This window comes from Scomber japonicus, chromosome 22, assembly GCF_027409825.1.
Source record: "Scomber japonicus isolate fScoJap1 chromosome 22, fScoJap1.pri, whole genome shotgun sequence".
NCBI classification, from domain to species: Eukaryota; Metazoa; Chordata; class Actinopteri; order Scombriformes; family Scombridae; genus Scomber; species Scomber japonicus.
This window is the reverse complement of record NC_070599.1, coordinates 4,557,236-4,570,394: the sequence shown is the minus strand read 5'-3', so window position 1 is coordinate 4,570,394 and position 13,159 is coordinate 4,557,236. Positions and strand designations below refer to the sequence as shown.

The 13,159-nt window shown below is 40.5% G+C and overlaps 1 protein-coding gene across 4 annotated transcripts in view; it reads left to right on the top strand.

The window, feature by feature from the left end:
- The first annotated feature begins 2,443 nt into the window (after positions 1–2,443).
- lrch4 (leucine-rich repeats and calponin homology (CH) domain containing 4) overlaps positions 2,444–13,159 on the top strand; it is a 48,435-nt gene continuing 37,719 nt past the window's right edge. For 3 of the 4 annotated variants that reach the window (XM_053343024.1, XM_053343023.1, XM_053343021.1), the window contains exon 1: positions 3,374–3,775. In XM_053343024.1, coding sequence (XP_053198999.1) covers positions 3,604–3,775 — 172 coding nt within the window. In that variant the 5' untranslated portion in view covers positions 3,374–3,603. Of the gene's footprint in view, positions 2,475–3,373; positions 3,776–13,159 lie in introns of those variants that run through there. The other variant, XM_053343022.1, reaches the window with a different exon arrangement.

Genomic DNA, 13,159 nt, shown 5'->3' with positions numbered 1-13,159 from the left:
ACAATACGTTGCTGCAATATTACTGTCAATTGTGAATTTACATTGATTTCAGATAATAATCACATTATCATATTGTAATTTTACATATAATATTGTATTTTCACAGTAATATTGTGTCAGGTTTGCTGTAGACATTACAACTAGTATACATTACTGTGATTTCATGTAAATGACTGTAAAATAATTACTGTGAATTTACAGTAATCATTTTTACACAGTGTGTTTTCTATATTTACATCACATTTGATTGTGCTTCCTTGTGGCATGTTTATTTATTTATGTTTAGTCTTTTTTGTTTCTATGTGTTTTAACATGTGTTTTCTAAAGTTGCAGTTCATGATTTATCACACAGAGCTGCTGATATCAGGGAGCAGGTTATATAGAAAAAAGATATTTCCTGCAAATCTATGTCACAAAAATGCATGCCCTAATTCATTTGTTAATTATTGATGTTTCTATGCATCGTCAACCACAGTTATTATATGAGTTGACATGCCATACAACTAACAGCACTTTACATTACAAGCCCTATATTGCTTCTGTGTAGGCTTACAGAATGGAAAAACAAAGAAAATCTGAAAATGGCATGCCAAGCAATATTACAAGTCTCCCTCGGGTGGGGGAGGTATGATAGCTTCATTATAATCTCATAAATACAATGTGCACAGTGAGTTAACCACTTACTGTTCATGGATTTTTACAACTGCATATAGTGAAAGTTACCCCCCCCCCCCCCCCCCCCCCCCCACACACACACACAAACACATAAACACACATACACACAATCATGCTGGTCGCAGCTGGGTGACTAGTCCAGCAGGACTTTGACAGATGGTCCAATGGGACGCTGGAGAGGGAGGGAGGGAGGAAACAAGGGCTAAAGGAGGAAGGGATGGAGGGCAGAGAGGAGGGGACAATGCTAATGGATGCAGAAGAGTGTGTGTGTGTGTGTGTGTGTGTGTGTGTGTGTGTGTGCATGCAGGAGGGGAGTCATCTGGTCCTGAAAGAATGGAAGAATAAGAATGGGTTATAAACCTCACGGGAGGCATGAGGAGGACAATGTAGTCCTGCTGACTCTGCATTTGCACTTATATAGACCTTTTAGACACGTGTGTGTGTGTGTGTTCAGTTTATACACACAAATACACACACAGGAACACACTGGAACCTCTACACACTTTGTTTGGCTTCCTTGTAGTTTCTCATTACTGTAATGGAGAGTGAAGATCAGCTCCAATTCAACAAATTCAATCAGCATGTCAGGAGCTCTCATTCATGATAAATGGGACATTAATTGGATCACACAGAGCTTTGGATTGGTTGTTGTTTTGATTCAGAAAAATTAGTCTGCACTACTCTGATTGGTGCTTTTTAGCATCAGTAACTTTGTGTCTCCAGTCAATGAACAAACAGAAGCCCCGCCCCCGCGGTGTCACTCAAAAATACTCGCGTTGTGGCCGCGCCCCTCTTACTATACCTCCCTCGCACTGGCTGCACGAGCTGCACCCTCGCCGAAACCCTCTCAGCCAGGTGGAGAGACACGCGGTTTCAGACATCCGGTTAGTACCTATCAAAATAAAACTCATTAAACGATAATGTTCTGGTTGGAAGATATTCTTTTATTAGTCATACGGTGGGGATATTTACAGTATTACAGCAGCAAAGTTGATAGTAAAACTAGAAAGAACATCAATAAAAAATAATAATAAAGAACAATAAATAATAAGTAAGTAGCTACAAAAGTGATACAATTAGGCTATAATATTATGTAAAAGATGTGTAAAGAAAGATGTGCATTGAGAAAAGATTATGAATGTATTTAAAACATATTTTACATGATTCACAGCAAGTTGCAGTGTCTGCTTCCAGCAAACATGTGAGGATGTCCACTTTATAGTGATCAAAACTAGGCAATGTACATTAACTTAATGGCTTCTTTACTCATCTTGCTTGCTGTTAGTTAAAGGTTTATGCCACTATGTGTATTGCACATTTTACTCCTTTGACAACAATTGCATATTAAACAAGTTATCCACAGCATCAGTTCATGTTGGAAGGAATTCATGCAAGGAATTTAGAAAATTTGAGGTGATATATTCAATAGCTATCCTCCCAAAATCACACCGGAAAGTCTCTGGGTTTTCGTATCTTATTCGCTGTTCAACTATTCTAAACTCTAGGTTTTCTGGCAGTTAACCAAAACATGTGCAAATAAAGTCCTGACAACATAACCTTTGTGACCACATGTTGGGATGTTTGGAGAATGTCAATATTACATCATGGCAGTTTTAAAAGTGAAAGTCCAGGAATAAATCTTGGACATGTAAATTGATTATCATGTCATCTGTAGGTATTCTCGATATCCGGGGTTCATTGTCTGTTGGCGGCCACACTGTAGTGTAAAGATGAATTCTCTTCATTCAATCATGACATCAAGAGATCCATCAGCATAGTGAATCCAGCTGCCTTGTAAGGTAAGATGCAGATAGACAGTAACAGACATCCAATCACCTGCCAAGTATGTCTTTGAAAGTGCCTTCCCTCAGACGGTTCTGTGTAACAAACCATCTGGTGTGTCTGGTTAAAATTCTCTGACCTATTTAACAGATGGATTTTAGCAGGTTAAACACAGCTGCAGCTAATATAATAATGTCAGCTATTATAATTGTCAATGTTTGAGTTTCTTATTAAGTAGCACAAACAACATACTAATTACTAACTGCAGCTGTGCCTGTTCAATAGCCTTTTCACAGTGCTTACTTACCCATATTGTTATTTATTTTATTCATTTAGTTATGTATTAATTGGTTGGATCGGATGCATGCTCAAACCTACAAACTGGTAGTTCTCATTTGCCCAATAATTCTTCTATTCAACAAAGAATCTTTAATCTTTCTAGTAAATGTCCTGGAAAATTATTGGGTAATTATGACCTGTGAAATAATGTGTTCCCATACACATCACCATGTAGCCAGGAGTAATGTTTTGGGGGACAAATAGGCCTTTGAGATCAGATTTGAGTCACTGCTGAACAATAGTGAATGTAGGAGCAGCTCTTTGTTGCAGAGACATCACTCCCAAAAGACCAACAAAAGGTAAACACACACAAAGATAATTATACAAAGTTAATAATCAAATAGACTAGTCGTATTACGTCAGGAATATTGTGTTTTATTTATTTATCTCCTGTGTCTGAAAGCAGTCATGTACACAGCTGTGGTCACAATAGACTGAACAAAGCTAGGATGGTTCTTATTGTTCTTTGTGGTAATATTTGTGCTTTTATTTAGAAGGGGGAAGTCGCTGCTGGTTTCCTGTAACGCTGTTGTGACACTCGCTAACTTGACGCAACTTCCTCTAAGATTGACAGCTCGAACCGCGGCTCTGGTTCAGTAGTGGAGACTGTGAGCCCCGTTGTGTTGTGTGAGTGAAGCAGACACAACTCACGGCGTTTACTGCTTTTTTCTCAGCTTCACTCGGTACTTTCAAATAAGTTTTGCGTGGAGGAGCGCTCGGCTTGGGACTTTATAAGGACCTACGGGGTATGAAAGTGGAGAGGACCCTTCCAACAAAGTAGAAGAGGGAGGCGGACCTGTACGTTTGATGGCTGCTGGGGATGGAGCCCAGCTGCCGGCCACAGTAGCGGCCAGCCGCAGCGTGGAGAAAGCGCTGGAAGACGCTGCAGCCAGCGGGGCTCTCAACCTGTCCAACCGAAAACTGAAGGAGTTTCCTCGCAGCGCCAAGAACTACGACCTGTCCGACATTACACACGCAGGTCAGTTTAACTGCCGCTGTTTCCTTTAAATTTGACAAAGCAGTACTAGCGAGCTAGCTGTTATTATGAGATGCGCCTTTTGTTTTACCGCCACCTGCCTCTGTGTTCTACGGTGAGGAGGCATCCTTCCGCAGCTGCCACTCATTAGTAGTTACGCAGTTTCATTTCTTCTTAACGACTGTTACTATTAAACCTATTCAAATATGAAGTATACCTTCATGAGCAACCACCTTATACTTCGGCACATGTCTACTTCACCAAACTGCTGTTGTTTCAATAAGAAGTCAATATTTCCAATGGGCTCATAATGTTAGTTTTCTTTTAATAAACGGTACGAGCTAAGTGCTGTCATTAGCATACATTGCTCAGCACTCGTAGCGTTATCTTTAAGTCAAACTCTTTGCTTTGCTGTGTATATCAAAGTTAAGTTATTTTATGAGGTATTTATTTTCCCCTTTAAGTAAAACCATATATAGTTCCAGCTTTGTGAAAGAAGTTTGTTGGTGCTCGCTTTAAGTGGATTTCAAAGAAAAAAGTAACAACACGTTAAAAAAAAGGTTCCTCTTTTTTAACCCTGCATAAGTGGGTCAAAAATGACCCGGTGAGGTTGTTTTCTTGCAATGTCTTTTTAATGAAAAGTTATCATTTCATATTCCAGCTATTCCTCGATAACATGTCATTGACATCATGCTATTTACATTTTTAATTTACCTTTTATACATTTTACCAAACTCAATTTGTTTTATTACTACTCTAAGCTTCCATAGGTGGGTCAAAAATGACCATGGGAACCTTTGTTTCTTATCAACTGTATCAGGAATATATTTTGTGGACCACACAGATGTTAAAGTGAAAAATAAAAATATTTCGAGCCTGAAAATCATACTTGTGTGGACCAAAATATAATACAAAATATAATACAAATTATTTTTCTTAACCTAAACACCTTTATTCTAATACGGGTCATTTTTGACCCACTTATGGAAGAGTGCAGGATCCAGTCACTCGTGCATTTAAGGGTTAACCCACTCTGAGCCTTTGTATTTAAGGTGAGCTCTTCTTTCAGTTGAGTTTTGTGTCACAGGTTTAAATGTGGAGGCTTTCACTTAAAACTTGTTATTTTGAGTGTCGAGCTCACACAGTGACAGCAGGCCTGGCTGTCACTCTGTCATGTAGCCGACTGACTTACACAGGATGTTATAAAGTGTTGTTGCCAACGACAACAGAGAGTGAAACCTAATGGCGAGGCAAGGTATAGATGACATTGTGGATTAAAGGGAGCTACCTTGGCCTCGCCTTGTTGGAAAGAGGATTACCCCCCATCCAGGTTTATTGAAATCAATCTGGCCACGCTGCAATTTATATCAACACCCCCATATCCTCTGCTGCTGCTGCTGCTGCTGCTGCTGCTTTTCTGTGCTCCGGTAATTATGACCATCTGCTCATAACAAGCCAAGGTCTAGGCCCCTGTGGGATGAGGAAGCCTTGAACACACGTAAACACACACACACGCACACACCTGCCTCTACAGCAACCCAACCCTAATGACTATGGAAGTGATGGCTACATCCCATACTTATAATGACACTTGATAAGGTGTGTTTATCCAAGTGCAGGTTCTTGGATAAACAACTAATCCAGCTTGGGTGAGTCATTAAGAACTAAAGGCTACTCTTAAGGTTTAAGGCATCTAGAGGATCTTCGGAGAGGATTTAACAGCGTGCCAGAGGTCTTGGAAAGGGTTTTGTGTGGTTTTAGGGGTGAATGAGACGCTTCTGGGAATCCTTGAGGAAGTCTTGATGGTGTTCCATGTGTCTTTGAGGCGGATTTGTTACTTTTAGAGGTCTAGTAGGGGTCATAAAGAGGTTGCGGAATTCCAGGGAATCTTCAGAAAAGTGAGAAACAGATATCTGTCTCTTCTAATAAGTAATCAGTATTTTAGTTTTTAGGTTGAACTGCAGTAGAATGTTGGCACAGTGATCATTTAGCCTGTGACTAATAACATGAACCATGGCCACATTTCAATTAAGTGTGACAGTGCAAGCAAGAAACAACCGCAGCTTGAAATTGAAGCCAACACAGAAGTAGCTTTAAAGTGTTCGTATCACTGATGGTTGCTAGGCGCTGGCTCCAATAGACTCCCACTTAAAAAGCATCAAATTCTCTCATAAAATAGTAAGTCAATATATTTTTTTCAATTAGTCTTTATGGTCTCAATTGCTGTATTCAGACCTTCTAATAAGTGGTCATTTAGGTAATTATTGCTCTGTTAATTTAGATAAGTAGCTAATGTTAGCGAAAGTGTGCTTATTTGGAAGCTCCTGGCTCCAAATGGTAAAGATGGCACCGACCACACAACACACTGCCACAGCTTCTCCTGCTTTGACAAATCAATAGTATAGTAAAATGTCTTCAACAAGCATTGTCGCTTTCCATTGGCTACTGATTTCCATGATTGAGTGTGTGAGTGGTTTATTCCAGTCAGGACAGTTGATTTACTCTGCAAGTACTCAGAGGAATCTCATCACTAACTGTAACCACAGGCCTTTACCTGCAAACTGTACAGAGCTGCTGCTGACATCACTGTGTTTCAGCTGCTGACTCATTTGTTATTTGTTCAGCTTTAATTTCTAGGCTGCGTCTGAGCCAAATACACACTGAGGCTTGAATACATGTTTTTGCAGCAGCTGGACTATCTTTGTGCTAATGTCTAGTATTAGTGTGATGGAGAGCTCTCAGTTTCACTCTGATACCTGCTAGTTATGTGTGTGTGTGTGTGTGTGTGTGTGTGTGTGTGTGTGTGTGTGTGTGTGTGTGTGTGTGGGGTGACAGTCCTGGCTGATTCACCACACTGTCACGGTGGTATTCAGGTACGGTCTCGCCAAGTCGGGATTGAAACTAATCCTCTTGTCAAGTGAAGGAGGACAGAGTGAGCTAAAGTATGATATATTACAAGCACGGAGAGCTAAACACTTTCCACCAATAACAGTTAAATATGAGTGAAGTGCAGTTACACAGCTTAATGTTAATGTGATCACAGAGCACAGACTTTCCTCAGAGCTCAGCAGTGAGTGTTTTCAGTCACGCTGAGGCCAAAAGATTGAAGGAAACAAAGAGCATTACATCATCGTAACACCTAATAAGCTTTAGCCAGCTAAGTAACAAAGAGGATCACATTGTTTGAAATGAGCAGAGGAGAAAATGCAGTAGAAGTAAACATCCTCTTAGAACAGAGGAGCTACTCTTAAATCAAAGTTTACAGAGGACTCAACCATTTCAATTGTTACAGTTAGGAGATGTATTGGAAATCCCAGAAAAAGTACTGCTTTAAAACAAAGCTCCATCTATGGAGGTATTGTGCTTTGTCATACTTTATTACATAATGGTTTTTAGGATTGGGCATATGACATTATGCTAATTCGTCTACTGAGATTTTGATACATTTATATCATGGAGTCTCTATCTTTTAAACAATGAGGCTGACAGTAACATACATTTATTTATGTTACTGTTAAAAAATCCCAATCAAAAGACCAAAACCAAAGATGTGTGTCAGTTTTAGTCAGTAGTTTTTAAAAAGAAGTCTCACTGCTCAACTCACTGTATTTTTTTAACCAATGTTACTCAGACATGAGGAAATAGTGCTTTTGTGCTTTTGTTGAGGGACTATTTTCAGCAGTGGACTAATACAGGTGTGGTGATCTGCTGAGTATTTACAGCAGCAGAACAGTGTGTGTAGAACTCATGGATGTATTATAAGAGCCGGATGGCCTAAAAACCATTACTCCTAGTGGTCACTTGCAGTATTGCAGCTAAGAAGAAAAAAATCCCCTTGCAACCCAAAAAGCACCCCCCCCCCCCCCCACACACACACACACATGCACAAAAAATCCCATATGAAATCGAAAAATTAAAGGAACCCCCTTCCCTCCCAAAAAAGTCCCATGGGGATGGAGTAGTGCAGTGTATGTAAGGGGTGTGGCCCTGTAGTAAGTAATGTGCTATGTGCATATGATTGAGAACAGGGGAAACTCAATTACCAGCAAGTCATTTAAATATGATAATCTCTCAGTATAAAAGTGCATATGATGATTTGAACCATATCTAATCTAGCTTTACTGTTTATTTTAAGTGGCTTAATTTGATAGGAGAGTGTACATACTGACTCTCCTCTGAGCTCTGCTTTGTTCTCATTGACTTGAGTGTTGGACAGTTAGTGTGGAGCTAGTCAGAGATTGCTTTTATATGAGAGGACTGATGAGAAGCATCACTGAGCTGAATCTGTGAGGAGCTGCAGAGTTTGGTTGTTATTCCTCTGTGGGTTTGGAATCCCGACCGGCTCTCAGCAGCACATAACGTCCACTCATTGTCAAAAACGAGACTTAAACGTCCTCAGAAAGCATCCTGCTCAATCTGTGCTCCTCTTGTTTATCATGCAGGAGACCAACGCTGAGCTGCTGAGCCTGTTTCTTCCACATTTTCACATTTAAACATTTAAACATCAACATTTCCAGGAGTAAAGACACAGCTCTGCATGTCCAGTGAGCTTCAGTGATTCACTGTGTACCATTCAACTGGAGCTCTGTTGTTTTTATACAAAGATACCATGATGGTTGAACTGTGTTTATGATAACATCGCCCCCCCCCCCCCACCCCCCCCCCCCCTCTTTTTTCTTCTTCCCCAGTGGAGCAGCTTCCCTCAGGAAGGTCAAAGGTTCACACACACACACACACACACACACACACACACACACAAAGAAGGAGACTTGGCTTGCCTCTTGCAGTGTTTCCCGGTAGCCCAGAGCGGTTGGAGGGAACAAAGCCCAGCCATTGTATGCTGTGTGCACCTTGTGGACTCACCAGTCTGTGCTCTATGTATCTATCTATATATATATATATGTTGTAGCAGTCTTTGATGGATATACACAGCTCACCTCTGGGCAAACACTTTCATGATTCTGTGTAGTTGTTTTTAAAGGACGGTGATATCTGTGCTCTTGGCCTGAGGCTGATCTAATATTGTGATCTCTTTCATATCAATAACTGAAGAGAACGTGTGAATAATGTTATTAAATGAAAATCACATGCTCCAGTCTGTTTGGAGTTGATCTGCAGAGGAAAAATAACAGCGGAGAAACAATTTGACATACATTTCACTGAAATGAAGTCATCAGTTAGAGGCAGACTGTGTTTTTCTTGTTGCTGAGACTCTTACAAAATGTCTTGCAGCAATGAATGAAAAGCTCTGTATCTGTATAAAGGTTATGTTTATTTCATATTTCACGCAGCTCCTGTTCTTGTTAGACTTGTTTCTGACAGGAGAAGAGACGGTCTCCACTTTCAAGAGCGTTACGGAGATCATTTACAATCAGAACCTTACCTTACCTATATCATCTCATTCTCAACATTATTAATACGCTAGAAATACCAATACAACATGAATTCTAGAGGACTATTACTGCTGGTGGAGTACTAATGTGAGTTGTAATAATTAATCTGTCAAATGTGACTTCTTTTAAAAGTTGTTGTTCAGTTTAGTTTACTATCATATGTGAAGAAGCTGGAAGTGTTTGATAAATGACTCCAATAAGTCATTTGCAACACAGTATTTAGCATTGTTTAGTTTTGGAGGAATCTTGTGCTTCTCTGTGCTTCATCCACAGTGGGAATGATTAATGAGAGTTTTGATAATTGGCTGCAAATTCAGGAGGTTTATCTGCTGATCACAGAGAGCGATTGAGACAAGGAGGCAGCTCACATCTATCAAATGATGCTCGACATGCACAGCAGTGTCAGATCAGAATTTTACTGGACTCAAAAATCACAGTAACTCCTCTTAGTTCTCAGCCAGTTCAGTTCAGTTTTATTGTCATTCATAAGTGTTAAAATCATGAAGGGACCAAATAGTTTTTTCAGGTCCAGCAGCAGGTACAGAATAATAACATTAAAAATAGACCTTAATAAAAATTATTCTGTAACCTATAAACCTATGATAAATAGGTTGAATTATTTATATTAGGGTCTATTTTATTTTATTTTTATAACTGTAATTATAACTGCATCAACAAGGAATTAAGTTTCAGTCAGTCTGTCATCTATCTCTTATAATAATATATGTCCAAATATCATTATTATATATATTGTCTGAAATGTTTGACTCATCCTGCATTCAGACTCTCTAATATGGAGAGACAGGAAGAGATGTGTGTTTGGATATATTTCCAAACAATGTGCTCTCTCCTTCCTTACTGTCCTCCTGATCTAACAGCAGGTGACAACAGGAGGTGTCAGGCTCCGTTTCTCTCTCTAGTTCCATAGCTCGCTGAACCCAAAGCCCCACACACTTTTTTTTAGCAGTCCAATCAAATGTGAAGGTTTTGATTTTAATCCCTCTGGCAACTGTACACCACTCAAATATTCTGTTACAGACATCACAATACAGAAGCTAAAGATGCTCTAACAGCTACACAGCTCCCTATATAGTGGCAACACTGAATATTAATTATAGTAATATTAAAGAATAGGAAAGGGTTAAATCCAGCTGAGTACTCACACTCACAGCTGATCCATCAACACAACACAACACAAGCTGACGTGATGATCTAGTGTAGGGAATGTTACATACACTAACTGTATCTCCATTTCTTCTGTTATCTCCATCACTCCATTGATTTCTCTTTATAAACTGTTACTGGCTCAGGCTCATTGGGCCCTGCACCTGAAGCTGTTTTGTAACTCTGTACAAAACTGTATTTGAACTGGAGCATTGCATCCACGTCAGGGTTAAAAAAAAAAAAAAGTCCAGACCCCTCTGCTCCTCTCTGCTTTAAATTGCTTTTTTCATTTAGACGTGGGCCCACTGAGTGAGCACCGTGCAGCTGCTAGCACGTACAACAAAAGTATTAGATGCTCAATATTGAAGAGCAGGGATCGTGCTTGTAATAACTCAGATATTGAATTCTTACGTGAAGTAAAGAATGACGTAAGTGGACTTTAGTTTGCTGGGTAGCAAGAAATGGAAATGTTGGTAGATGGACACACAGACACAGACACACACACACACACAGTTAATATGACTTCCTGTGTTGTGTGAGCTCTGGGGATTGTGTAGAGAGGAGACTCCATACCACAACTGAGAAGCCCTGCAGCTGACTTTGAGAAATAATGAATGAGCAAAGGTGTGTGTGTGTGAGTGAGTGTGTGTGTGTGTGAGTGTGAGAGAGTGAGGGGGATGGATATTTCCTTGCCATGCTACTGTGAAGTGGCTTATAATGAAGTCTGATGGCTTATACCTCCTTTTCTACACTGTATTAATCAATGCATATCATTCATAAAGACTCCATTACCTTCCATCAGTCTACACACACCAGTCTGACAGTGAAATACTGAAAGCAGTCATTATCCAAGCTGATTTTAAAACCATGTTCTGCCGTGTGTTTGTGTTGTTTAGGATGTGATGCTCGGCTCCCTGTTATTGTCATCATCCAGCCTGTTTAGAAACACCAAACACCTAAATTCCTGTTTATTTCCTCCCGTCTTCCTTTCAGGCACTGAAACAGAAAGGCGTTGCGGCTCTGAGAGCTTTGCAGCTTTCTCCATAGAGGAGGATGGCAGCTGTAGTCGCTCGGATTCACTGGAATTCAGTTTCATGCTTAAAAACCAAAAAAATAGTATCATTATGTACATAAAGTTTGGACAGAGCCAGGCCAGCTGTTACTATGTCTTGACTCCAGCTCCATAAAAATAACATTGTTGAGAAAAAAAAAGCTAAAAATGGATACAGCAGAACCATAAAAATCATCTTTACTTATGTCACCCATTCTTCTGTCTTGTCAAAACATTTCGCCTACATTACCCACAATGCAACTAGATTGCCAACAGTTCAGTCTGAGATTGTGGTTTGTCTTATGGGGGGGAGTTAAATGTGCCCGACTGTTTCTTGGCTGAGACCAGCAACTTCCTAGGGTCTTTGTTGGTTGCCTGGCAGCTGTTACTGGAACAACCCATCACTGTGCGTTCCTAGCAAGAGACTTTTCTTGTTGTGGCTAGAAAACAACCTCAAAGTGCCTGTGTGGAAGGTAGATTGGGACAAAGGAATAAAATGCTACTTTTCCTATAAGAAGTCCATATCACAGGTGTTTTTAAGGTTTTTATTTTATTTCTTTCATTCATTATGTTACAGAATTACAGACAGTGAAAACCCCTTTAAACAAATGTCCTGGTTTAAGTGTGTTACTGAAAAGCTGTCCAGTTAAGCTGTTAGAAACTCCACAACTCTACTGTGTTGTGCAACCCTGATTTCAGTTCACTGCGTTGTGTGTGTGTGTGTGTGTGTGTGTGTGTGTGTGTGTGCGTGTGTGTGTTCGTGTGCACACAGTCTGAGCTCAACATATGGATGTGGCCCTCTCTCAGTTGTTTACATCTGTTCTGTGTCATTAAGTGAAACACACATGTCGGTGCAGTGTGCGAGCGTGCGTTCACTCCCCTCGCCCCCCCCTCCCCCCTTCGCTCGCGTTTTTATTTCCTCTGAAGTGAACTGGTAGGCCACATCCGCTGAACAGTGTTCACTTCTGCTTTGCCGTCTCCTTCTTCTCCTCCTACTCCTCGCCGATTGCCTCACACTTTTCTGTCAGCCAACTTGTTTCCATCCAACCGTCCATGCCAGTTTTTTTATTTATTTATTTTATTTAACAGGAATTTAGTTGTAAATGTCACAGAAAACGAAACGCCAGATGGATCCGCTTCTCAAACGAAACAGTCAACTCACTCAAGACAAGATATTCATGAGAAAACTGGAAGGAGTCTTTCATGAACTGATAAATACTGGACCTAGTGTCAGCTAATGAATGAGCTTGTGTAATTATAAAAAGAAGACCCCCCCCACCCCTCCTCTCTATCTTGTAGCACAGAGTAGAGTGCACATCTTCATGCATTGTTGCATTAATAGGAACCAGAAGTCATTGATTTGTCTCAAACAGATGGTCAATAAGGCTACATTGTATGAAACCCTTTTATCATGCTGTAATTTACAGTATTATTAGTTGCATGTCTAAATGTTTCTCTCACTCTCTCTCTCTCTCTCTCTCTCTCTCTCTCTCTCTCTCTCTCTCTCTCTCTCTCTCTCTCTCTCTCTCTCTCTCTCTCTCTCTCTCTCTCTCTCTATTTCTCCCTCTCTGTGTTTGAGACCTGCACAGCAGCTGGTGTGGAGGGGGAAGGGTGGGGGGGGGGGGGTCGCCTTCTCAATCCCATGGGAGGTAACCAGAGAAAAGGCTTTGAGACAGCACCACCAGCCTGCCAAAAAACATATACGGTGCCATACATAGCCCTGGTCTGGAGCCTCTGTGTGTGTGTTGGGTGCAAGAACTCCTCCATGGTTGCCATAGC